Source organism: Podarcis liolepis (assembly GCF_965112155.1).
Source record: "Podarcis liolepis genome assembly, chromosome: 4".
In the NCBI taxonomy this organism is placed as follows: Eukaryota; Metazoa; Chordata; class Lepidosauria; order Squamata; family Lacertidae; genus Podarcis; species Podarcis liolepis.
The window spans coordinates 9,427,472-9,454,033 of NC_139558.1; the positions used below are offsets into that span (position 1 = coordinate 9,427,472).

General features: G+C 42.2%; 1 protein-coding gene across 1 annotated transcript; it reads right to left on the reverse strand.

The window, feature by feature from the left end:
* Positions 1-2,388: 2,388 nt before the first annotated feature.
* DIS3 (DIS3 homolog, exosome endoribonuclease and 3'-5' exoribonuclease) lies at positions 2,389-26,448 on the reverse strand. Its single transcript, XM_083501152.1, has 21 exons — positions 25,919-26,448; positions 23,395-23,552; positions 22,183-22,376; positions 21,060-21,133; positions 20,078-20,242; positions 19,151-19,321; positions 17,614-17,727; positions 17,392-17,529; positions 16,523-16,669; positions 15,379-15,495; positions 14,185-14,286; positions 13,467-13,531; positions 13,018-13,102; positions 12,185-12,312; positions 11,157-11,243; positions 10,356-10,512; positions 8,534-8,748; positions 6,247-6,415; positions 5,093-5,251; positions 4,460-4,582; positions 2,389-2,823 (listed from the first exon to the last, which is right to left on the reverse strand). Exons 1-21 carry the CDS (start codon positions 26,159-26,161, stop codon positions 2,737-2,739), a joined length of 2,898 nt encoding a protein of 965 aa, XP_083357278.1. The 5' UTR covers positions 26,162-26,448; the 3' UTR covers positions 2,389-2,736.
* Positions 26,449-26,562: the final 114 nt, after the last annotated feature.

Below are 26,562 nucleotides of genomic sequence, written 5' to 3' on the forward strand. Positions count from 1 at the left end.
ACTCCAGAAGCGCAATCCTGTCAAATTTCAGGCCTCTTTTGGCCCCACTGCACACTTACTACTAAGATTCCTTGGCACCTAAAGGTAGGTTGCCTGTACAGCCTTCTATGTCTGCTCTTTCTGGGGGTGGGAGTGAGGTTCTGACCCCACATACCTAATGGCTACAAGTGCGGATGAGCTTTCTCTACTTCTCTCCAAGCTGCTGCTGTTATCTGCGTGCACACACTCCCTGCTGGGCGATATAGTTTGCAAATGGCTAATTATTTCACTTTGTAAGCCTAGCAACTGCTTTAAGCAGCTTGGCCAGATTGTAAAGGGTAAAGGGACCCCTGACCATTAGGTCCAGTCGTGGCCGACTCTGGGGTTGCGGTGCTCATCTCGCTTTATTGGCCCAGGGAGCCGGTGTACAGCTTCCGGGTCATGTGCCCATCATGACTAAGCCGCTTCTGGCAAACCAGAGCAGTGCACGTTTACCTTCCCGCCGGAGTGGTACCTATTTATCTACTTGCACTTTGATGTGCTTTCCAACAGCCAGATTGTAAGAGGTACCAATTACTTGACTGCATGGAAGCCCTTGCTCAGTATGTTCCTCCACCTTTCTTGCACATGGATGGCGTAAGTCATGGGTAGGCAAACTAAGGCCCGGGGGCCGGATCCGGCCCGCAGATGGTCTGAGAATCAGTGTGTTTTTACATGAGTGGAATGTGTCCTTTAATTTAAAATGCATCTCTGGGTTATTTGTGGGGCATAGGAATTGGTTCATTTATTTTTTTTCAAAGCATAGTCCGCCCCCCCCCCCAAGGTCTGAGGGACAGTGGATCGGCTCCCTGCTAAAAAAGTTTGCTGACCCCTGTAAGTGTACTATAAAAACTGAACCAATAAAGTTTCCTGTGACACTTCAAAGAGGAGGTGCATCTCAACGTGATTAATGGGCTTGGGCACTCCCATCGTGCCAACTAGCCTCTTGTTCAGAGATGAGTAATTTTGGTGTTTCTGCGGCAAAATTGTCTGCCCTCGTCCCCTTTGACTAGATAATTTTCTCTTCAATACATTCACAGTGAATCTTGGTCTCCTGTAAAAAATTTAACAGGGATCACAAATCATTTTGGGCCTGTAGGCACATTTGCAAACCAGGTACGCCAGCAGAGACATCCTGCCACATAACTATGCTTGGCTTATAAGCTTAATTTCATGGAGTGGGGCCGGGAGAAGGAGGCAACCTCTAACTTAAAATGAATGTATTCCTGAGCAGCTTTAGCAACACTAGCTTATTCAAATGTCACAGCAGGAGTTTTTGAGATAAAGGCTAGGCAAGAGCCACCTGTGGCCTCCATTTATTTTTTTCAACTTTCCAGAGACACAAGATGGTGATGGGGATAAACATTTAACTGAACCCAGTGCAGAACTCTGTAGACAACAAATTTTGCTTTTAAAAGAACTTTACCAGCTCACGGCCCTGTTGTCTGATAAAGATGTACACTCAAATAGATTAGAATCTCAGCAGTAAATGCTCTACTTACATCCAACATTAAATTCTCCTATTCAGTAGATTTTTATTTCTATTTCTGACTAACGACCCAATTTTACATATTCTTTTTAAATCGTTCTCTAACATGCTTGATCTAAGGTTCCATTTCCTAGTTTTAAATTAAGTTCCTTCCATTTACTGTTTGTCTTCTGCAACCACACTTTAAACACTTTTAGCAGAATTTGGTAAGTGTCTGTCACTGGCAAACACCTTGCAGTTTTTTTCTCCTGTGGCACAGCCTTCTCCATAACAGACTCGCTTCTATGTGCAGGAAATTTCCGTTTGACTGCTACATTTATGAAGGGAGCCACCTAGCTATAGGCTGTGCAAGCCAGATACAGGTTTTACCATCTCCAGTCCTCTTTAAGAGTTCTGCCTTAGAAAAATGGAAGCAATATGCACTGCTTCCTGAACCAGCCCTCTGTGATAATAGGGCAGCTCCCCTAATCACTGCTAGAATCATAGAGTTGGAAGAGACCCCAAGGGCCATCGAGTCCAACCCCCTGCCAAGCAGGAAACCATCAGAGCACTCCTGACATATGGTTGTCAAGCCTCTGCTTAAAGACCTCCAAAGCAGGAGACTCCACCACACTCCTTGGCAGCAAATTCCACTGTCGAACAGCTCTTACTGTCAGGAAGTTCTTCCTAATGTTTAGGTGGAATCTTCTTTCTTGTAGTTTGGATCCAGCTTAAATCAATTCTGAAGAGACCTCATTTCCACAACTTACACAAATACCAAGGTATGTAATTCAGAGGCAGTATTTAAAATGTGGACAAGTGATGTACATTTCACACCTTCCTGCAGCAGGATATCCCTCAGCAAATGGTTTTTCCAAAATAAATACTATATGCACTTGAGGTTCAAAAAAGGGTTCATTACTTCCTCTTTTAATTATTTTTTTGTACATGAACAGTTTTATCAAATGCTATTTTGAAAAGTCTGAAACACCACAGCACATATAAACAAATTCTAAATCAGGAACTTGTAAAGATATTATTTACTTTGCTGCTTCTAAAGATGTCCAAAAGCTTAGCTTCGTTTTTTAAGTGGTGCTTTTAAATACAATACATGAACAGGAACATATAAAAATAAAAGTTTAAACGACACAAAGTTATTTAAAAGTGGCTTGTAAATGTATATAAAATATCATTTGTCTTAAACATCCAATACGATGTAAAATTAACTATTTCTTTTTGGCTAAATGAAGCTATTTCCCCAATTTTGTCTTCTTTTTGTCTGGTTCATTCTTGCCGCTCAGTTGCTTGGCCTGGCTTGGAATACTAATGCCTTGTACCTGGCAGAAAAGGAAAAGGTTAACAATGTTTACTTCGTGTGAAAAGCACAAGCCATTCCCTGCTAGCGTAGGACTTTTAGCTGTGCAATGGAACAACTTTGTTTTGCACACCTGCAAAATGTGTTCTGGGGTTTCCCCAAGCCTCCGGAGCAGATTTAGGGGGCATCAAAGTGGAGAAGTTACATGGCACAGTGTAAAGTAGTCGTGCTGGCAGAACCGTTTAGCTGAAAGCCAGCCTAATGCTATCAGTTTTTAAAATGAAATAGTCTTGTCACCCGGCTTCACAACATGTATATTCTAAAACCCTAAACAGGGGTGTACTTTGAGAGTTGCTGTAGGATAATTCACAATTCAGTGAAGAAAAACTAGACAACGGTTCCCCATTCCTCCCCACCACACGCACAGTCGAGAGCAGAGTGGTCCAATATGTGGTCCTCAGGGGCTTTTTTTTTGGCCCTCGCCTTCCCCACTCCACCCCAGCCCTCCTGCTGTCTTCCCAAAGCTGGGGGAGACACTGGGCTTTGGGAAGGAGTCATGAGGGCTCCGTCAGGATCCTAGAATCCTCCATCCTCCTTCCCAGAGCCTGCCCCTCTCCCCGCCCGATAAGGTAGTGTGCATCCCACGGGTTCAATGTCCAAGTACTCTTGAAGCCTACTTGGTATGAAAAGTTGGACCACCTTGTTCTAGTGACCAACAAACAGAACCCACGATACAGATAGGAACTGGCTTGATTCTTAATGGGAGTCACAAGAGACTGGCAGTAAGTTTTCACCCCCAGTACACTTACTCCTATGGGAAAAAGTAATGAACAACACTATATTCACTTAACTGTCAGGGGTCCTTTACTTATTTTACCTATTTCCACTTATACTAGAGAAAGCAAAGTGCTGTTGCACAGAGATAAAACTGTGTGACCTCATCTGACCCTTATCAACAGGTCTTTTTATATAGGAGTGCAATGTGGTTTTTTCAATGCAGATACATCCTATACCTTCAAGCGGCCATTCGAATATACAAATCCTTGCTACTTATGTATGAGCCAGCAATTTGATGGACACTTTGCTGGTGAGTGAAGCTGCAGCAGCTGGATTTAAATCACACTGAACCACCACCCGTGTTTTTCCTAAGCCCCCTTTTAATTCCAGTGGGAACTTAGTTCCTTCCCACCAGGTCAAAATAATAAAAGGCAGCTTGTGCCATACTTCCTCCATGCCAACCCATTTAAGAAAAGTAATAGATAACGTATTCCTAGGTGTTTTGATCCAAGAAGGAACCTCCAAATCTGTCTCAAAGTTTGCTTTCAGATCGACTTCAAACCAATATGCAATGTTACAGATAGGTAGCCGTGTTGGTCTGCCATAGTCAAAATAAAAAAATTCCTTCCAGTAGCACCTTAAAGACCAACTAAGTTAATTCTTGGTATGAGCTTTCGTGTGCATGCACACTTCTTCAGATACCACTTCTTCAGATACCAGGTATCTGAAGAAGTGTGCATGCACACGAAAGCTCATACCAAGAACTAACTTAGTTGGTCTTTAAGGTGCTACTGGAAGGAATTTTTTTATTTTTTCAATATGCAATGCTTTGACTTCTCCGTGTCACCACACTGCTTTCAGCTACTACGCCAGTAACCTACCTTCGGCTCCACCAGGGCCATACGGATTTTCTGGTGCTGAATATTGGAAGCATCTAACATGATGTTCACTATAACCTTGTCGAATGTACAGAAAGGTGTGCCTTCCACAGTGAGAGAGGGAATCTAAGAAAAGAACATATTTTTCCCCCTAGTTCAATACAGAATTGATACACTGAAGGATAATAAATAGTAATAACATTTAAAGTATTTAAAGCATAACATTTGAAGTATTTAAAGCTTTGGCTTTCAGGTGATATGCAAGCTATACCAAGCCCCTAAGGAAAGCAACAGCTGAATAGAAGTAATTTGCACTTCTAACAGAGTAATCTATCTAAATTTCTTCAATCAGCTTAACAAAGCATGCATAAAATGAATGCACACAAATAGCATGCACACAGCCCTGAAACCAGTTTCCCTTGTAACGTAACTAATGCTAAACTTACAAAAACACACATTAAACTTATTAAGTTGGAAATGCTTCTTAGTGGTGGGGAGTTGTTCCTACTGCGTTTCTAGATTTTGCTGTTTCTCAAAATCAGCTTCAACTTTGATGCCACATTGCATAAGTGGCAGCTGGGCTTTGTGTGATTTCCCAACTTAAAAAGATCCCATACAAAAACTAAGATGCCTTACCTCCTCGTTGTACAGAAGGGCTGGTTTTGGCTTGTCTTTTTCTTCAAAGAAGACGGTGCCTTCCAAGCCATATTTGGGAATCAGAACGACAATTGCGTTTTTCCGTACAAACAGGATATACGCCTCTTCATTCACCACGCCTTTGTTTTTGAAAAACAACTATGGTAGGGAGAAATTGAAACCATTTTTGATGTTTAACTATAATAATGCATTTTAGGTGCCAGGCAAAATATTTATATTTGTTTACTTAATTTGTATAAATATAATTAATAAATAAATGATACTTAATAATAATAATGATAATAAATGATTATCTTCACTGAAACCCTAGAAGAAGCAGGTACATGTTTCCTCTACAGTGAAAGGCAGCACCCAGATGAATTAATTAATCCCACTCCCTTCCAAAGTGCTTAGACAAATACTTTGAATTTTATATTGAATAGATGAATCAGTGGTGTTTTTCTTCCTGGCATTGAAACAACCAACACAACTGCAGAGTCCTACGCAGAAAGGCGGGGACTCTGGGCAGTTTTGAATATGTATAAGAAATAGAAATGAACCGTCTTTTTACACAACACTTAAGTTTTCGGGGGGGGGGGGACAGATAGAATATAGCAGGCACTATGGAAAGTATAATCTATTCAAATTTAAGACCATTTCAGTTCTACAGATATCTATGCCAGAGTTAAATCCATGCTTAATTCTCTCCTCTGCCAAAATTAAGGTGACAAGTTATCTTGACTTGGGCTGGATCATTCTTCAAAAGCATGCTTCTCCAAAGTTCTAAAGATTCACAATGTAAATATAGCCATCAGACCAACAGCAGCTTCAAATTCCCAAGTTTCCTGTTTGTTCACAACACAATATTATTCATTATGATGCACTGCCTAAACTGTCGCAAAGAGAGAGCTTCCAAACGACCCACCCCCCAATTGCTGGCACTTTGCTGAAACTAAGCAGGTATGATCAACGGGAAGAAGATATAGTTCTTTGTGGGGTGGAGTTCATTTTAACTCATCTTTTGACTCAAGAATCCCCCAAGGCTGCAAACAATATAAAGCCATTTAAAAATCACAACATCAAGGTGAAGCAGCCAGTGCTCCAGCGCTCTTTTGTTCCCAAATGCTTTGTGGAAGAAAAATACAAACATTCACCTGAGTGTGGAAGGCAACCGAAGCTCTCTGAGCATACTGAGCCATTTTATGCCTGTAATTTAGATTCTTGCACAAATCTGCCAATTTATGTTTATCTGTGAGGTCAGGATAAGTGCTGTCTGCCCCTATGGCCACAGCCAGCAGCCGATGTACTATAATATCAGCATACCTGCAATGAAAGAAGAAAACATTCGTCACTGACAAGTGAGAGCCAACCGCAGTTTGTTTCAGGTGCACAGAAACCCTTGTTAAACATTCAGGTTTTGCAGCTCGCATCTTATGCAGTAGTTCACTTGTAAACTATAAGTAATGAAGGAAGAGCAAAGGTGTGCAAATAAAAACCTTGCAGAGTGTCAGTCGCTCCTCACAGGAGTATCTCTCTTCAGGGCTTGCCTGGGAAAGAAACCCTGTTCAGGGCTCATGGTAGGGCTGGTGGAGAGGACTTTTTCCTTTCTCGCTATCCTGAAATCTTCCTCTGTTATGCAATATGCTCAGGTTTGGGACCAGCTGCCAATCCCAAACCTGAGTACTTTGTTGTTGTTTAGTCATTTAGTCGTGTCTGACTCTTTGTGACCCCATGGACCAGAGCACGCCAGGCACTCCTGTCTTCCACTGCCTCCTGCTGTTTGGTCAAACTCATGCTGGTAGCTTCAAGAACACTGTCCAACCATCTTGTCCTCTGTCGTCCCCTTCTCCTTGTGCCCTCCATCTTTCCCAACATCAGGGTCTTTTCCAGGGAGACTTCTCTTCTCATGAGGTGGCCAAAGTATTGGAGCCTAAGCTTCAGGATCTGTCCTTCCAGTGAGCACTCAAGACTGATTTCCTTCAGAATGGATAGGTTTGATCTTCTTGCAGTCCATGGGACTCTCAAGAGTCTCCTCCAGCACCATAATTCAAAAGCATCAATTCTTTGGCGATCAGCCTTCTTTATGGTCCAGCTCTCACTTCCATACATCACTAGTGGGAAAACCATAGCTTTAACTATACGGACCTTTGTTGGCAAGGTGATGTCTCTGCTTTTTAAGATGCTGTCTAGGTTTGTCATTGCTTTTCTCCCAAGAAGCAGGTGTCTTTATTTGAGGTGTGGGGAGAGATAATGAAGTGTGAAAAGAGGAGGGCGTATTTTCCCTTTTCCTATTCATGATTTTCCCCTGGAAATAGCTCATGAAATATGTACACTCAACTTAAATCTTACTTCCAGATTCATTTCTCCCAAAAAACTCTCCATTTAGCGCAAGAAGGAGCATTTTCTTGACCTCATGGCAAAAATCTGACCGTGCACGTTTAAAGTACATGGCACATTTGATTTCTGTATTTTGTTAAAATCCAAAGGTAAAAATACCAAAGCAGTTTCAGATTCGAAGAACTTGCTTACATCTATTTCTCTGATAAAACATGCCGTGTCGTTTCAGTATATGAAGCGGGATTTCAAAGGTTTCTGGCCTGTTCTCCTAAAAGACTGCTGAGGAAAGTCTAGCCTTTTTATAAACTACATTCTGGGGTTGTCCTTTGTGTGTTCACACAGGTCCCCCTTGAAAGCAGTTACAGCTATGGGGTGGGTCTGTTTCTGCATTATCTAGCCCTACGTGGCTGGAGGTTGAATGTGAATTAGACAGTCACATGCGTCTTTTCCTGAAGTCTGATGGGGTAGGCGTTTGTATGCGTGTATAAATGACACAGGCAGTACGGAACCAATGAAGCTCTTTTCATCCTAATACATCTTGTGATATTTCTGCCTGTATTGCAGATGCTTCATGCAACAGTTGTCCAGACATCTGGACGGCGTTTCCCTATGCTTTCATCCTACTGCTAGCAGTACTGTAGAAATGCGTACTCAATATAAATTTAAAGGGTATGGGAATTGAGTAGGACAACCCCCTCTCTTTCCTCTCCATTCTTCCTTCCTTCTGCTCCCCCTCAGCTGAGATACTGAGCATTCAATAAGCCCTGGAGGCTCAAAGGCTCTTAAGGCCTTTGCATCAATCAAGATTCCCTCGCCAAAATTTATTCTATCCTTTTTCAAAAAAATAAAAAAGCATAAACGGTTCAAAATTCTGCAAGACAGTCCCAAGGTATGCAAAGAAAGCACAGAAAGCAAGAAGACAGTAGGCAAGTTTGCCATATTTGCACGATTTGTAATAAAACTTTAGTATTTGAACTAACGAAAGCAACACTGAAAGTAATTTATCCTAGGGTGATTTGGTAGAATGTGGCAACTGTCGAACTATATTTTTAACAGACTGCAACACACACATTTTTTTCCCTTTCAAAATTTCATGGAGAGTACCTTCTGATGGGTGAAGTAAAATGTGTATAAATAGGAGAGGCTAAGCCATAGTGATGAAAATCGGTGTCCATTCCAGAGCAAAAGTAAACTGCTTGCATCATGCAGCGAGTAGCCAAGATACGTAACAGAGTGTTCAGGTAAGGAAAAGAAGGTGATTCCGCACTGTCAAGAGAATCAGCCAGGGCTTTTGCTGAGTCAGTTTTTATGTCCAAACCCTATAGAAAAAGGAAGGGGGGGGAGAGTCGCTTTCAATATTTCCCAACACTTTGCCATGGTTTAAATATGCATTATTGAACACATTTGCTGATGCAGGCCAAGGAACTGACATATGACACCTTGAGCTCCAAAGGGAAAGGACTAATGCAAGATGAAAAATAAACCGCAATAGCATCTGTTCAACTCACAAACTTAAGAATCAATATGGCTGCCCTCAACAGGGGTTCAAAGCCAAGGGAAATAACAGATGGCCAAGCCATATCCTTTTGTTGTACACAAATCAAGTGCTCATGAACTTAATTTAGATGTCAAAAGGACAAGGACTCTGAGGCCTGTGCAAGCATACAAAGCACTGTCTTGTGCACACAGGGAGCAAACTCCTTTTACTATCTCCACATTCTAGAACAGACAGGGAATGGTTTTCCACTCTGTGGGCTAATCTTTATCAGGATCTGTCTCCCAAGCCAAATTCGACAGGTGGGCGGGGCTGCCCATCTATCAATCACCTGATGTCACAAATGATGTCAGCAGATTTGCTGCCAATGTGGAGAGGGGGCGGGAATCTTTCTTACCTGTTTTGCACATTACTTCAAAGGCTCCAGACAATTATTGAGTGCTTTGGAAGTTGCTTGAGTGGGCTTTGGTGAAGCCCCACCCTTTTGGCCAAGCCCTGCCCTTTATCTGAATGACTTCAGGTGTAGAGTGGGTTAGCGTGGCTTGCCCCCAAATTTGGTCTAACGGGCCAAATGGGTAACTCTGGTGGGTCAAGACTGAACTGACCCATGGGCTGGATATTTAGGAGTGGCCCTGGGATTGAAGTGCACAAACACTTTCTGGTTTGAAAAGCCAGAGTACAATGATCTTCAATAAGAGGGTCAGAACCCCTTACAGGGTTGCAAGACAGCAGCACCACCATGCAGTGAAACAATTAAGTGGGTTCCCAAATGCATGTGAGGTGGGTCTTGGGTCTGGAAAGTTGCCCTAGTACATGTGTGAATCAGCGTGGGCCACCTTTAAATAACTCAATTAAATTGCCGTATTTCAAAAAGTGAAAATCCGGACACAAAAGTTGTTGTTTTTTGCAAAGTCTCACAAAAAAAGACCTCCCATCTCTCCATGACCTCCTCAGATCTGCTCTGGAGGAGCGGGAGAATCCCAAGAACAGTTTGTGGGGAAGGGAAGGGAAAGTAGAAATGTGTGTGCCAATGGAACAATTTCCTTAGCGCTATGCTGAATACAACTCCACGTGAGGTATTCTGATCCCAGTTAAAATCTGAAAGATAAATACCGTATTTTTTGTTCTATAAGACGCACCAGACCACAAGACGCACCTAGTTTTTGGAGGAGGATAACAAGAAAAAAAATATTCTGAATCTCAGAAGCCAGAACAGCAAGAGGGATGGCTGCGCAGTGAAAGCAGCAATCCCTCTTGCTGTTCTGGCTTCTGGGATAGCTGCGCAGCCTGCATTCGCTCCATAAGACGCACACACATTTCCCCTTACTTTTTAGGAGGGAAAAAGTGAGTCTTATAGAGCAAAAAATACGGTATACTATCGGTTAAGAACTTGATCCTTTATCCATTCAATTCCAAGCACTGATAACTTGCCTTAGACTTTGCAGCCTTCACAAGGATGTCATAATTTGATGGCGGTGGAGCAGGGTGCTTTCTTAGCAAGGCATGCTCTGAGAATTCATCATAGATCTTTTGTGCCACAGAGATGTTAGCAAGCAACATGAACTCTTCAACCATGGAGTTGGTTTCTCTGTCAACAGGAAATATTACACTTATAAGAAGAGATGCCGTCATGGAAAGCAATAGTTAAAATTTGATATGTTTGTTCTGGGGAAGCACAAAGAATTCACTCTTGCATATTTTATACATGATACACAAATGTCCTTTAGACACTCTTCCCTGTCCCTGTGACCTAATGTCAGTTTTGATGCACTCTGGAGTGTGTTTGTTCTAGTGGACAGGCTCAGAAACCAGCTCTGTTCAGCACATTGCTTGTGTAGCCAAAATCAGATGTGCACATTTAGAAGCTGTAGATTATAGCTTATAAAATTTAGATTTATTGCTTGGTTATATTGTAAAGTGCCACATACACTAATGGTTCTCTGTAAGTAAACAAAAATAATAACATTATCATTAAGCCCATGTTCACAATTTTCCAACCATCCCGACTTTTCCACAGAACAACGTTCTAAGCAGAAGTGTACTATAATATATTCATAAGCAGACCACATTCTGTTATTTATCTTGACGGTATGCAACATATACTGTCGACTGCTTTGATATTTTGAAGTGGTCTCTGGTGTGGAGAGCTGCACTGTGCACGTCATACTTCCATTACGGCGCACTTGTGAACAAATAATTGGGACTGCAGTGAAAACAGGAGATAAAACGTACTTGAGCTCCTTTGTCTGTAAATCAATAGGATCGTGGGTTTCACTATCCATGTGGAAACGAACTTCAGGTGAAGAGAGAGTTAAAGCCCTAGAAAGTAATAGATATGAGAATAGTAAAATATTTTACAGAGCCTATCATACACACAAGTATCTGAAGGTACTGGTAGAAAATGATGGCAATAATTACAATTTTCTACTGATATTTAATCCATCTTTGGAAATTGCTATATTCGTTGCAACATTCTCCTTGTGGCAAGGAGTCCCAGAGCTCACTTTTCTTCATGCTAAATTCAGCCATTTGTTCTGGATGTTTGGTGTCTCAGCATCTCTGTATTAGTCAGTGGGAGGTCCCCTTCCTCTCCTCGCCCTCCCCAAAAAGCTTATCCAGAGGGTCCCACAACCCTCTGCAGATTTTGAAGGTGTGCAGGGGCCAAGTGGAATGGCAAGTGGAATGACAGCACTGGACACCACACAGTATTGTTGTTGTTGTCATTAATCTTTCACTTCACTTTCTAATTTCCTTCAACACCTTCTCTGTCCCTTTCCCCTCAGAGAAGGGAGGCATTCTTTCCCACCTCCGCTCACGCCAAACTTCTTTTGTTTCTCGGTCATCTTTATTCAGCATGCAAGGAGTTCCTGGCGCTGGGATGGGTCCAACGAACAGGCTATGACACAGCTCGGGGGTGCAGGAGATGGGAACCCTGAGGCCCATCTGAAATTGGCTTTATAAATGCACCAAGCACTCATATTTGGGACTGCTGCAAGTTGCAGGGTGTCATGGTGGTCATGGTTAACCAGTCTTTCAAATAAACCTGATCTTGTTATTAAGAAACACATGTTATTAAGAAACACATGCTCTGTGGAATTTCAGAGCAGTATGAAAACTACTGTGCTATCTTATCTGCTGTTGTTTTCTTTAGGGCAGACAACGAAGATCTTCTCTAGCAAATGCTAAGTGGCTGTATTGGGTCATAGTGACTCCACATGAATGAAAAGCTGTGCAGAAGACCTGCAGTAAGAACTACTTACCCGTTATCTATCCGACGCTTCTTAAGAATTTTGGCTAGTTTATTTAGTCCACGCAGACTAGAAGTAATGTCATCATTCAGGCTGGAAGAATCTATTTTCATTTGTGCCTCAGCATATGTAAGGGAAGCCTTTGGACAGAAATATATTATAAAAGAGATGCAATCAACATAAGGGCAGCAGTAATGATTCCTAAGAGAACCCCATCTCAATGTGACATTATTCAAATATCTATTTCTGATGAATGTTTGAACTGGGCAACCTTCACTGCTTTTACAGCACTCACTCTAAATGCATAGACAACAGGCTCTGCTGTTGATTTTGATCTATCTTGTCTGCTACTCTTGTCTTTTTGTGGCATGTATCAAGCTCATTTATATTTCCTTTACTGAATCGTAATTGTATTTTCATTGCCTTTTTGTTCACCACCTCTGGATGTAAAAGTAACATACACATTTCAATATACAAATAAGTGAATAAAGAATATTTTTCAGGGTGCCAAACAAAGCAAAATGTAGTTTAGATTGTAAGTAACATCCAATGTTAAGTCACACTCAAGTAGACCGACTGAAATCAGTCAACTTAAATCCATTTAAGTCTACTCTAAGTGTGATTTAGCTTTGTCCAGATCTATTGCTGAAGAAACAACCAACGTGATTTGAGCCACTCACATTATCTGGACTGGACAGTATATATATCAGGTAAATAAACTTGGAACTCTCCCATTTTTACTGTCTTATGTGTAAATATATTCAATGCCCCAATATAAAGCAGGAGTTCAAAATGGCACAATTCAGCATTTGTTGTTAAACGTTCCAAATAAATGTGAACCTTACCTTGGAATTAATTACACTTTTTGTAAATCTAGTTTTCAAGATTTCAGCATTGTGATTCATTTCCCATATACAGGAAAATGCAAGCCTAGGAAAGGAGTAAGAAGTTGCTGATGAAACAGGAAAATTTACTTGCAGCTGTCTTTGATCCTAGCGTGTTCTTGCCTGAGAAGATGACACTTCTGCTCAGGGAACCCTGCTCCCTCCTCTGCAGTTTCCATGGAACACTCCACCTCCCACCCCCGCTTCTTGCTGCAGCCCCCCAACCCTGGCACCCCATGCCATCCAGTTCAGGAGGACCCCACAACTCTCATGAAATGGATCCTTGGAGGGTGCAGGACATCACAGTGAGAACAGAGACGTGGAAAGACCCATTCTGCAAACAGAATTGTTTTCTGTTTACAGAAGAGAAGTTATTCTTAAATATCTCAAAACTGTATCCACACAATTACCTGTCAACATTGGATCTCAACGAACACAAGTTTGAACTGAGCAGCTCTGGAACCATATCAATCCTCTGCAAAAACACACAAAAAGATGACTATGGTTATTTATGACCAAAAAGAATCATATATGTTGACATAGTGTACATCTATAGAACTGTACTCATGTTGTTAATTTGATCAAGGATATGTTGTTAATCAAACACTAGCTTTCTCACATTACATTTCCTATTTTTCAACCAAGCCCTGGATATGGTGCCTTCAAAGCCCCTTTCAAAGTGCGGGGCAAGAGAGAACGAGAGGAGGTTATGAAGCCATTGGAAGATCCTCTCAAAAAAGCCCTCTCTTGGCCTGTGCTCTGAATGGCGCTTCTGAATGATGTCGAAGCCTTAAAAAATAGCCCTTTGAAATGAGCTTCTGTAGGCAAAAAGGGTCACCGAATGTCAGGTTAAAATCCAGTCAAAAGGAAAGTCTTATCGTGATGAAAGTACGATAGACAATGCTTTTCACGCAATTTTGACTCAACCAAGGTTGTGGTTTGGTCAGTTCTCTACCCTTGGGATCCCAGCAACTGCTAATTTTTGGTTAATTATTTCACTGGGAAACTGTTATTCAATAGTATGATTGGTTAGCTTCAGAAATATAATGCATTTCATGTCTGGAAGAAACCAATAAAGGGAATTAAAATGCCACCTGAAGGTAAATAAATACAAACAGGAAAATATACCTTTTCACACAGATACACAGTTGTGCCCCTTTTGGCAGATTCCTGGTCCAGGGCATTTCCCGGACGAATAAAATGGCTGACATCTGCTATGTGTACACCAACCTAGTAAATAAAGAGGTTATTCAGAATTTTCAAAAGTCAGCATTTTATGAAACTTCTCGCTACCTCAAGCCATCAATCAAAAACATAAACAGCTCTGCTGCGTACTATATAACCCTTTACTTTTAACTTTCCATGTTTCTTGAAGTCATTAGAGAGATGTTTTGTTGCTAAACTTGTCAATAACAGTGCAGCAGCACATGCTTCAGAAGAAATCAAACAGTAAAAGAGGAAAAGGTAAAGGACCCCTGGATGGTTAAGTCCAGTCAAAGGCGACTATGGGGTGTGGCGCTCATCTCACTTCAGGCCGAGGGAGGTGGCGTTTATTCACAGACAGCTTTCCGGGTCATGTGGCCAGCATGACTAAACCACTTTGGCACAATGGAACACCATGATGGAAACCAGACTGCATGGAAACACCGTTTACCTTCCTGCCGCGGTGGTACCTATTTATCTACTTGCACTGGTGTGCTTTTGAACTGCTAGGTTGGCAGAAGCTGGGACAGAGAAACGGGAGCTCACCCTATCGTGGGGATTCAAATGGCCGACCTTCCGAATGGCAAGCCCAAGAGGCTCAGTGGTTTAGACCACAGTGCCACCCGTGCCCCTATAAATCAAACAGTATAAGCCTATGCATTATCTACTCAGAAGTAAGTTGACTTCAATTGTGCATAGAACTTCAGAGTTTAAGTGTGGAACTAGAAAACCAGGAACTGAAACACCCTGGGCACAAGCACAGTGAGTATATATTAAGCCACAGCAGCACCCCTACATTTATTCACACAAGCCTGCCTTCAAATACACTATGTGTGTAACTGGCTGTAGTACTGCAGCTGAAGAGTGTTCAATAGTTCATAGAACAGAATGAAAGTATATCTAAATGCAATCCACAAACCTGAGCATAATAAATAGATTTATAATGGAAGAAACTGTCTGCGTAACTGCTTCTTACAGAGCAATAAGCCTTTTCCTCTGGTTTTGGGTTCTTTTATTCTCCTACCCTCAAAGGCAGAAAGCAAAATGTTCAAGACCTAAAGGATGACTTAGATATACAGGCAAAAATGCATGTCAGCCTTCACCTGACATTTGACTTACCTCTAGATTTCCATTTTCCAGCTTTCTACAGTGCAATGCATCGTCAATATCAGTACAGCCAGGGGGATCCACGCTGCATACACACAAATGCCTCAAGTCCTCTCTCAACTTCATATCCTGAAATTTTGTTTTCCAACAAACATTTTATAAACTACTACAGACCGTTATAATAATTATGAAAAAAAAGTTCACCATACTGAAGAAACTGCTTAATTATAAAGCTTGATAATTAAGTAACCTTGGAATGATCCCTTTTGTGATGCAGCAAAAACAGCACGGAAGCTTGCAGCACAAAAGACTATGAACTTATTTTGGCATACATAAACCACAGCCAGTTTTTCAGAAGCATAAACTAGTCACTTAAGCAAGAAGGTATACAGGATGTGACTAGAAAGAGAAGAGCACACGTAATAAAAAAAACACCTGTTTAGGGAAGCTTTTAATGTTTGATGTATTAGAGTATTTTAATATATATATTTTTGGAAGCCGCCCAGAGTGGCTGGGGAAGCCCAGCCAGATGGGCGGGGTACAAATAACAAATTATTATTATTATTATTATTATTATTATTATTATTATTATTATTATTATTATTTGAAGATGAAAGGCCAATCAATACAAGAGAGAGCAGGAAATATGCCATCTTACTATGCAGAACACAAATAAATACAATTACTAATAAAACTGATGCAATCCAATGCTACTTGGAAGATTAACAGTTTAAAGAAACTGTTTTAAAAGGGAGAATTGCCTCCTGAAGTGACAACTGCTTTGCAATAAGTTTGTGGGAAAGCTGTAGACAGTTGATATCCATAGTTAAGGATACTCTGCACATACAGTTCATTTTAATTTCATAAAAGAAACAGTCTGAAATTGACTTTGATGAGGTTTCAATCACCTTGGAGAAACTTAGCGGCTATTTTCGGTCAGCTTGAGACAACTAAAGTGCAACGAGTAGAATCAATGTTTGCAGGGAGGCAGAGGTTTTAAAAAAACCCAAGAGTTTAAAATCCCTCATTATTATGGAAGTGAATCTGAATAATCACTTTTCTATTTCCATTATTAATCATTGTTCCCGCTGCAGCACAAATTGCATTGCAAACCTATGCAATTAGTACTTCTGAACATTATCAGTGCTTACTGTACCTGGTCAGTAATGCTCCAGGGCATCTTGGGCAGGAAGCTAAGAACCGCTTGGGAGAAAGCTTGGTGGGGAACATCATGTTCAAGCAACAGGACTTCAGTCTCAGTCTCTTTATCTCCAGCTGCTCCTAAATTCTTTACAAAATGCCCCTAAACCAATACAGGCCTTCATTAATATTATGAAACAATGCCGTTTTGGAAAAAATATTAATATTAAAGACTATTAAAAATAAATATTATTGTAGGTAGCAATCCAATGTGCAACGTACTTGGCATGTGAAATTCTCACTACATTCAGTAAGAATTACCGTATTTTTTGCTCTATAAGTCTCACTTTTTCCCTCCTAAAAAAGTAAAGGGAAATGTGTGTGCGTCTTATGGGGTGAATGCAGGCTGCTCAGCTATCCCAGAAGCCAGAACAGCAAGAGGGATTGCTGCTTTCACTGCGCAGCCATCCCTCTTGCTGTTCTGGCTTCTGAGATTCAGAATATCTTTTTTCTTGTTTTCCTCCTTCAAAAACTAGGTGCGTCTTGTGGTCTGGTGCGTCTTATAGAGCGAAAAATACGGTGTTCCCAAGTAGGCATACATTGGATCGAGCACTTATTTAAGTAGATCAGCTTCTGTGTTTCTGAATCAGGATATGAGCAAAAACAGGTTCTATCACAGACTTGGTGACCACAGTCACAAGGCTTAAATAATTTTGTAAACAGGATGATAAGTTATGGTAAATGCCTTTCTGGCCACACACTGCCCACCAGTATATACAACAAAAGTAGTTCAAGTTAACCTCTTGTGTCTTCCTTTTGCAACAGTTTGGTTATCAGGTTGCTTGGTTAAATCTTCAGAGGCAGTTAGTTTCCTTTCAGACTTACATTAGGATATCTCGAAGTCCTAGGCCAGCCATCAATAGCAACGATAATTCTTTGCCCTTCAAGCGTTGAAGCCTGTCTTGTTTCTATTCGGATTCGAGGGATTCTGCGATCAGCTGGTGTAAATAAATGCCGCCTTGCCTGTTAGGAAGCAGGGGGAATGGCTTTTATTGAAATTAAGGAATTCAGGTAGTGAAGAAAGTATTCTGCAACCGTTGCTCTTACCTCTTTTATTTGGGACTTAGAGAGCATGCCACAAAAAGGCCTCCAGTTTCTTTTTATGATGCCCACAACCCTGCCGGTCGGGCGCAGCATACTCTTGTTCCCAGAGGTCTTCAGCTAGGTTTAAAAACATATATAATAAATATAAACTGCAATTATATAAACAACCAGGTTCCCCAACCTAGCATGCTTTAGTGGTAAGAATGTTCCAGGTCACACCCCATATTATGACATCATTTGAACTACTCTTTGACATAAACTTCCCTTAAAGCATTCTGAATAGAATACTGTAACGATTCATTCACAAGCCAGGCTGGCTTGTGTAATTCTGTACAAGCACAGGATTTTGTTTAGTTTACTTATTAAGTATTCTGATAACTTGCGTTTCAATCAGGAAAACAAATTACAATAAAATAAAAGGCAAGTTTCTAGCATTTATAGCCACAGAGATCCCTTGAAAGTGTGTGGATGGAAATTTAAAACGTCAAAAGAAGTTTAAGATTTCCCATGAGCTTTTGCAGCTCATGGAGCTCCTTCTGCCTTTCCAAGACTAGGAGCAGAAGAATAAAATAACATTCTGGACTATTCTAGACCAAAATCTATACCATGAAAAACTATATTCTGCAACTAAAAAAGTATGGAAGTAAATAAAATATCCAAAAGTACTCTCATTTTTTCTCATTAACTCAGCACCTGCCAGTCCTAGGGAGTTGTATGAATTACCCTGTGTGGAAGAGAAGGGTAAACTCTGGGAAGGCCAACTCTTAAAGACTTTTTTTCAGAGCAGGGTCATTCTCCCATTCAATCTGTATGTTCAGTTTCCAGACATGCTCTTGTATGGATCACTTTTATTTCTTGCTCTGAGTTCGAATCAAGGAAGGAAATAGCTTCTGGTCAAGGAATAGAGTTGTATGCTTGTGTGCGCAAGCATACACCTTACTTTGTTTTTGTATGTTGGCATGTCATTTTTGGACATTCCATGGAGATGTGGCTATGGGGGGGCACCATGAAGGGGGGGCACTTCAAAAGTTATCACTACCCCACTGTGTATGCAGAGGCCCTACCCCTTGGCCTCAGAAAAATCTTCTGAAGCTCCAGCTAAATTTGAAGATTCCATCAAGCATTGCCCATGTTTTCAAGACCATTCTTCTAGGGTTGCCATATTCCCAAAAGTCGGCGGGGGGAAAGGTGAACAACTTTGGCTGATTTTCACTTTGGGGAATATCGCAACCCTACATTTGCCAATTCAGAGAAAATCCGCCTGGACGACATTTTGACAGTTTGATTCCCGGACGTATGGCAGCCCTAATTTTTCTAGCTGGAATGCTGCTTTTGAAAATTTAAGATGGAATTCTGAGAATGATAACTTTTGCACCTTTCCCCCCAATGCATGCATGGAGTCACAGGACACATGCATCCTAATAACTGACTGCCAACTCAGTTAAGATGGACACACTGATGAAAACAGTCAGACTTCATTACAATAATAAGAAGAGCCAAGTGCGGAAGAATAGAGAAACCTGGCATGTTCATGTCATACACTGTTTTCCTTCTGTTCTTCTTTTTCCACATCATCCTCTTCATCCTGACCCGCCTCATCAAGCAAGACCACAGAGGATGGTGCAACCCAGGCATCTTTTGATAACAGCTCCACAGCTACGATGTCTTCATGCACTGCGCGATTTAAATTTCTAAGCCCTTGTATTAATACCTGTAAGCATCAAGCAAAGAATCCGTTTTAAGGATAATAGTCGCCTTATGAAATCACATATTATCCCATAAAAATAGTAGAGGGATTCCCAGCTGTAAACTTGGTTATCCATGTGCCTTGGGAGTATTGTCTCCCAAGAGAGGGGCTGGATAGGTTCCAGAAAAGGCCTGGAGAGGTAAATGTGCATTGACCCATTGCTGATTGCAGACTGGCCACTACAGTCAGAGTTACATCTCCTAGCTTTCTTCAGGGGCCCAGTGCAAATGTAAAAATTAACCAGAATTAAGTGAACAAAGCTCAATTAGGATTAAGATCCCAAATGTACAGTGAAGCCATGGTTGAGCTTCAACCATGGTTAAGCTTCAACCATGGTTAAGCTTCAATAGAAAAATGTCGGTACGACCCGCTGATTGCCTTGCAAACCAGAAGTGGGAAATCTGTTTTTACAACATTCTTCGCTATGCAGATGCAACACTTAACTATAAAACTTAACCAGTTTTGATGTAACATTTCAGCATGAGCCTGAATGCGCTTATTCTGAAGCCCCACTGATTTTAGTGTGAATCAGTGTCTAGTAGACAGTTCTCGAATTGCAGCTGACAGGTAAATTCACAAGAGTTTAAAATGATCCCTTACCTCACCCTATCAACCCACCTTCATTTCAATTATGCAAAAAATCGAAAGAGTATTCATATATAAAACAATTGCACCTTTTCCCGGTGAAGGATTTCACAGGCAATCGTGCATCAAACAAACCTCTCTCTCATCCCCATCACCGTGAACCCAAACTGTAGCTTCAAGGTAATTATCTCTGTTAGCTCTGAAGGTTCCTTGAAGGTAAAGACCAGACTTGATACCCTGCTGCAGTTTGCTGAGTGGAAGATGTTCAGAGAAAATGATCCTTCCATTTTCTATTTCGTTCTGTAAGAGCCAGATGCAGATACAAGAAACAGTTAAGAGTCAGTAGGCTGGTTTGGACATAATCTAAACCATGATTTAGTGTTACTCCATGTACCAAGGGTAGGTTACAAGAAGCATCTTCTTCAGGTTTTTAAACCATTGAACTTCTCCATCAAACAATAATAAAAAATGGTTTGATTTTACAGAGCTAAACATCCAGAGCTAAATATTCCCTGATGTCAGGCATAAAGGAGAATTTTATTTTAAAACTGAAAGTGGAAGTTTTCAATCTCTTCCTCTTACATGTGAAAGGACAGGAAGAGTACGTGAGCCAAAGGCTTGTCACAACTCGTGCACCTAACACTACATCTGAACCAGCTGGACATTTCACCAGGTCCCTGACCCTCAACTTGTTTCCATAGAGTGAAGATGTCCTTCCCAGCCCCCTCAAATACCAAATATGAGTGATTCACCTAAGCTGATGATTTTTAGGGCTAGATCTTCATGGGCAAGACTGGTGGTGATATTTATGATGCAACTATAGTTTTGTTGTTGCCATGAGTTTGGAAGTGGTTCTTTGCCAATCTATCCTTAGTTTGCAATCTTTCCAATCCTCTCTTCTGCTTCTTGCCACATCACAGGAACACCAAAGAAAAATGGAGACCACTGCTGAACAGCGCAAAGAATGATGGAGTCCCACATTCTATTCAGCATTTCTCGAATAAACTTGAGAAGAAAACATTTCCACAAGACTCAGTGATATATTTTCTACAACACTAAAGTTATACTAGAAATCTTTCTTGTTCCAGAGACATCTACTCAGAAGAGTGAAACATACCGCTTCATCATTTATGCAAGCAAGTCGATCCACAAGTTCAGGATTGGCTATCAAGCTCTTTATGTACTCTTCACCTACCAATAAAATCAAAATACATTTATGCAACAATAATCATAGGACAAGCAATACTGATTTACAAAACTGTTAAATATTAAACTGGTGCATAATATTGTTTTCTACAGCAGCAAATCTTCAGTTTGGATGGTGAGACTGACATGTGGGCTCCACAAATTATGTCTGGGCTTGATAGCAAGAATTATTTCTACTAACTGAATGGAATATGGTATACATGCTCCTAGGCATGCAAATAATCTTTCCACTAAGTACAATCTGTTCTGCCCTATACACAACTGTTTCCCCCAAAATCTGAGTTCCTGCACATTCCTTCTTTTTAGAAATTAAATACTGCCCCACTACTGTATCAAACATTCCATTAATACAGTAGTACCTTGGTTTAAGAACAGCTTAGTTTATGAACAACTTGGATAAAGAATGCTGCAAACCCAGAAGTAGGTGTTTTGGTTTGTCAACTTTGCCTTGGAAGCAGAACATGTTCTGCTTCCTGTTGAGTGCATCCCATTTGTAAATTGAGCACCCTGCTGCTATGGGAAAGCACACCTTGGTTTAAGAACGCTTTGGTTTAAGAACAGACTTCCGAACGGATTAAGTTCGTAAACCAAGGTACCACTGTAACAAGGAACACTTTCCCCCATAATTCTTATCCAGCAGCAACTCCACTGGGTCTCCCCACTTCCCTTCAACCAGCGTTGGGAGGACACACAGAGCAAGGTGGTTGCAAAAGTCTCCTTCTGCCTTTCTCCGATGAGGAGTGCAGATGACAGGGCTAGCTAGGAGTGTATTTTGCAGAGGAAATCACTTGCTGAGAAACTCACAGAAGCAGAACTACCAGTGGGCAGGCTGAAAAAATCTGCCAGGCTATGAATAATGAAGTACTCCCAAGCCCACTGATCTCGTGTGCTGGAGCACAGTCCAGGAGAAATCAGTTTTCTGACATCTTTCCTCCAGAATAATTCCATTCTAGGTTTTCAACCAGCACATTTTACCACAAGGCTCCTTTTCTTATAGCAGAACTATATGGCTTTTCATCAATGCCTGGACTTACATGTATAAGCAATAATTCCCTCTTCCACAGCTTTCTCTTTATTTTTTCTGTCATTGGTGAGCAAGATAACTCTTATCCTATCTTCGTCCTGCAATCCCTTCAGATGCTCATTATACCATTTCACTGCTATTCTGATGGCTCTGTCATTACGGTCATTGGCATTTTCTCCTTGTTCTTGTTCTATGTATGTTTCTCTGGAGATCAAAAAGCAAACCAACAATCCAGTTATTCATGTAAAAATTATCCATTTACAGTATAAACCACACAAAACCCTCTGGCGCCCACAGGCCCTCGGTGCAATGTAGGGCTAACTATATATCTGAGCCTGCAATATATAGGAAGCCTTTGAGCAAGAGGTCCACACACACACCTATCTCCAACCAAAATTCCAGTTGAAATGGAATCTGTAAAACAGTCCTCCAAACAAGGTGGTATGCAGATATATGCTAGTTGTTATTATTATTATTAATTAAATGTATATATATGGTTATGGGTGAGGTGGGTTAATAATGCAAAGGCAGCACACACACAATCCCATCATGCACTGTGCTGTTTTCAGCAACTTCATCCAAATTTAGCTATTTATTTTAAAGCATTTCTATACTATTTAGGAAACAATCATATACACATTAAGCTGGCATAAAGCAAGCAAGCATCCAGTTATACCAGGTCCAAACTCTATTTAGGAGCAGGGCTACTGCTGGCTCAGCCAGCTTAACACTGGCGGAAGGAAAACAAAGTTTTAAAATAGGGTTTCAGTTACAGCACCCTTTTTGCCAGCTTAACTAACGATGGGTTGCCAGGCCACGTGGCTGATCCAGTCTAAGTCCCCGCCTGCACTCTCTGATCCCACACCCATTGCACCCTGTTTCAGGACTTATGTCACTTTAACATTCGCCAATCTTGGCTCAGCCAGGATGGAAGAGACTCTCCAGCATTTCTCCAGCTGAGCCAAGGACAAGAGAGTTAGTCAGCATAGCCCAGCCTCCCAGTTCTGCTGGAGATCCTCTGGATCCTGACAGTACTCATCTTGATAGAGCTTGCTATGAGAGTTATATTTTTAAATTTTCCAAGTACAAAAACAATCAATTTCATAAAAATACAACCTGAAACTAAACAGCACCTAACAGACTATTTGTATATATTGAATGTATCTGTTGGTAATGAATAAAGCAGTGAAGAATGGCATAGCTTACTACTTCTCGTGCTTACTTATGATGCTCGTTAGTGAAAGAATAGAAATGTTTTTCAGTATTTGCTAACACATCTCTTATTCGTTTGTATACTGGAGCGCTCCGCCTTCTTACTTCCTGCAAGACCGTCTGAGGGATGATCACATTTCTAATAACAGGATCTTCTAGTATATCAATCTGGAAATAAAACAAACCATGTGAGTAAATTCTCATAATATTTAGCAACCACCAACAGATATTTCATGATTGCAGCCATTTGGAAGAAGAACTTCTTTAAAACACAAAGGACACAAATGTAAACTCAAGGCACACTAATGGGCCACTCAGCCCAGGTCTTGTCCTTGTCCTTTTGTATCAAGAGACAAGAATGGGGTTGCATCCAAATAACTTCTGCTCAAGAGAAGACCTGTTAAAATCATCCAGGGCAGCAAAGGTAGCCTGTACTGTTTCACTGGCTGAAATGAATTGGGAAGCCGCTGCTCACCCTCCCTTTACCTGGGCTGCATGGCAGAACCCACAAAAGGATGGTGGGCCCGGCCAAGATGTCGCCAGAAGCAGTGTTAGAAACTCAGGTATATAAGCTAGGAGCCAAATGGCTCCTTAAACCAAGATTACAAAACAGAATGCGTAGTTGCCATTTTTTGGCTTGGAAGTCCTGTTTTTTCAATGTAACTTTACGGTACCTGAAATTTCTTTCGGTCATGCAGATAAAATATGACAGCTAGAATTCTCTGGGATGCATCACTAGTGTGTGGAAACTGTCCAGATCCGAGGATCCCCAGGGAGGCATGCACCTCCACATGGTGGACACACCAGGAGCCATCCTGGCACCTTCACTCAGTCGCAAGGGGGCCGAGAGTCAGGATGCAGAATGAGGCTGGTGATTTTCGAATGCTGACCAGGAGCCACCACCGCTTTCCTGTGGGGTGAGGCTGAGCACGGTGCTCACGGTGTCCCCTCCCCTTAAGCTTCCACCATGCGAGACAACTGCTTCATCCCGCCTCACATGTTCAGCCGGCTCTGCCAAGGGCAGCACATTCCACCCTTGATGAGATCCCCCCCCCCCCGCCAGCTGCTGGTGTACTACAACTCTCATCACCCCTGACCCCAGCCAGCAAGGGGTGATGGTGTGGCAGTGGCCCAAAAGGCCACAATAAATGTGATAATGTGTACCCCTGTAAATCCTTGAGTGGGCTTCTAATACAGAAGTTATGGTAGCCTGTTACTTTATGAAACTGATGATTTTGAAAGTTGCCTCCCCCCCCCACCCAATTGGGGAAGAAATACAGCTAAGATGTTAATCACAAAGATACAGCTCAAAGCTAGAACATGAGTTGCTACATGGTGCAAACGGCTACACCATTTGGTTAATTTCATTGTGCACAGGTTGTACATTGACAATAAAGGTATTAGCAGTAGTAGTAACACAGGTTCCCAACATGCATACTAAAAAAATGTAACAGAAGACGGTGGGGATCAGAACTTATTCAGCAGAAATTGCCAGTGCTTATTGCACATGTGTATTATACAGTGGTGCCTCGCAAGACGAAAAGAATCCGTTCTGTGATTCTCTTTGTCTAGCGGTTTTTTCGTCTTGCGAAGCAAGCCCATTGAAGGATTAGCGGATTAGCGGCTTTTAGCGGCTTATTGGCTGATCAGATCAGCTGATAAGCGGCTTAGCGGCTTAGGAAAATAGGGGGAGGGGAAAAAACACGCAGGAACTCGCAAGACATTGTCGTCTTGTGAAGCAAGCCCATAGGAAATTCGTTTTGCGAAGCACCTCCAAAACGGAAAACTTTCATCTAGCGAGTTTTCCGTCTTGCGAGGCATTCGTCTTGCGGGGCACCACTGTACATGAAATGAGGTAATGATGTATATGATTAGGAGAAAATTGAAATGCTTTGTTTGAAATTTTATCAGACATCACCTTGCCAACAAAGGTCTGTATAGTTAAAGCTATGGTTTTCCCAGTAGTGATGTATGGAAGTGAGAGCTGGACCACAAAGAAGGCTGATCGCTGAAGAATTGATGCTTTTGAATTATGGTGCTGGAGGAAACTCTTGAGAGTCCCATGGACTGCAAGAAGATCAAACCTCTCCATTCTGAAGGAAATCAGCCCTGAGTGCTCACTGGAAGGACAGATCATGAAGTTGAGGCTCCAATACTTTGGCCACCTCATGAGAAGAGAAGACTCCCTGGAAAAGACCCTGATGTTGGGAAAGATGGAGGGCACAAGGAGAAGCTACCAGCATTTGTTTGACCAAACTGCGTGAGGCAGTGGAAGACAGGAGTGCCTGGCGTGCTCTGGTCCATGGGGTCACGAAGAGTCGGACACAACTAAACAACAACAAGAAGCCTGGACCACCGGGCAGGAAGGATCCGACTGTAACCCACTGCTTTGCAATAAACAACGGTGCCCTCCTAACTCCTCATGTTTCTGAGTTTTATTGGCTTAACTCAGGAGACAAGCTATTTTCTGGCTCACAACACTGGGAGTTGTAGTCCGGCAACAGCTGGGGACCCGCGCCTGAGAAGCCCATTACCTGGTGCAGCAGCACGTTGGTGTCGAGCAGCAGGTAGTGCGGCTCCGGGCAGAGGCTGCTGGCGGCCCCGCACGGCTGGGCTTCCAGGGGCCGCTGGTCGCCGCCGGCCTCCTCCGCTCCTCCGCCGCAGAGCGCGCAGGCGGCCGCCCCGCACGAGATGTCGTCGCGCAGGTAGTGCTCGCGCACCACCTTCAGGACGGCGCCGGCCCGCGTGCGCTTGAGGAACGTGCGCGAGGTCAGCATCTCGTCCCGCCGAAGGAACCGTGAGGGAACCGCCGGGCTCGGCGCTGCTCCCACAATGCACCGCGCAGCCCTCGCATCCGGCGACGCGCGAGCACGCTTCCGCCCAGCAGCGGCCGCCGTCGGCCACCGTAGCGAGCGAGGGAGCCGCTCTAGGCAAATCCTCTCTCTAGTTCGCCGCCGCTCTTACGGGTCTAGTTTTTTTTTCCGGTTAGAAGTGCTGCGCGTGTTCGCCACGGGGAGGGGCGACGCTGCGCTTACCCCAATCCGGTTTTTAAAAATAAAATAAAATAAAAATTGAACGGGTTGGTTCTGTGACGTCAGGCGCATGGCGTGAAAATATAAGCGACACCCCTTCTATGGCGGCTTCAGCTCCGCCCACAGGGTTCCGCCTCTAGACTTTC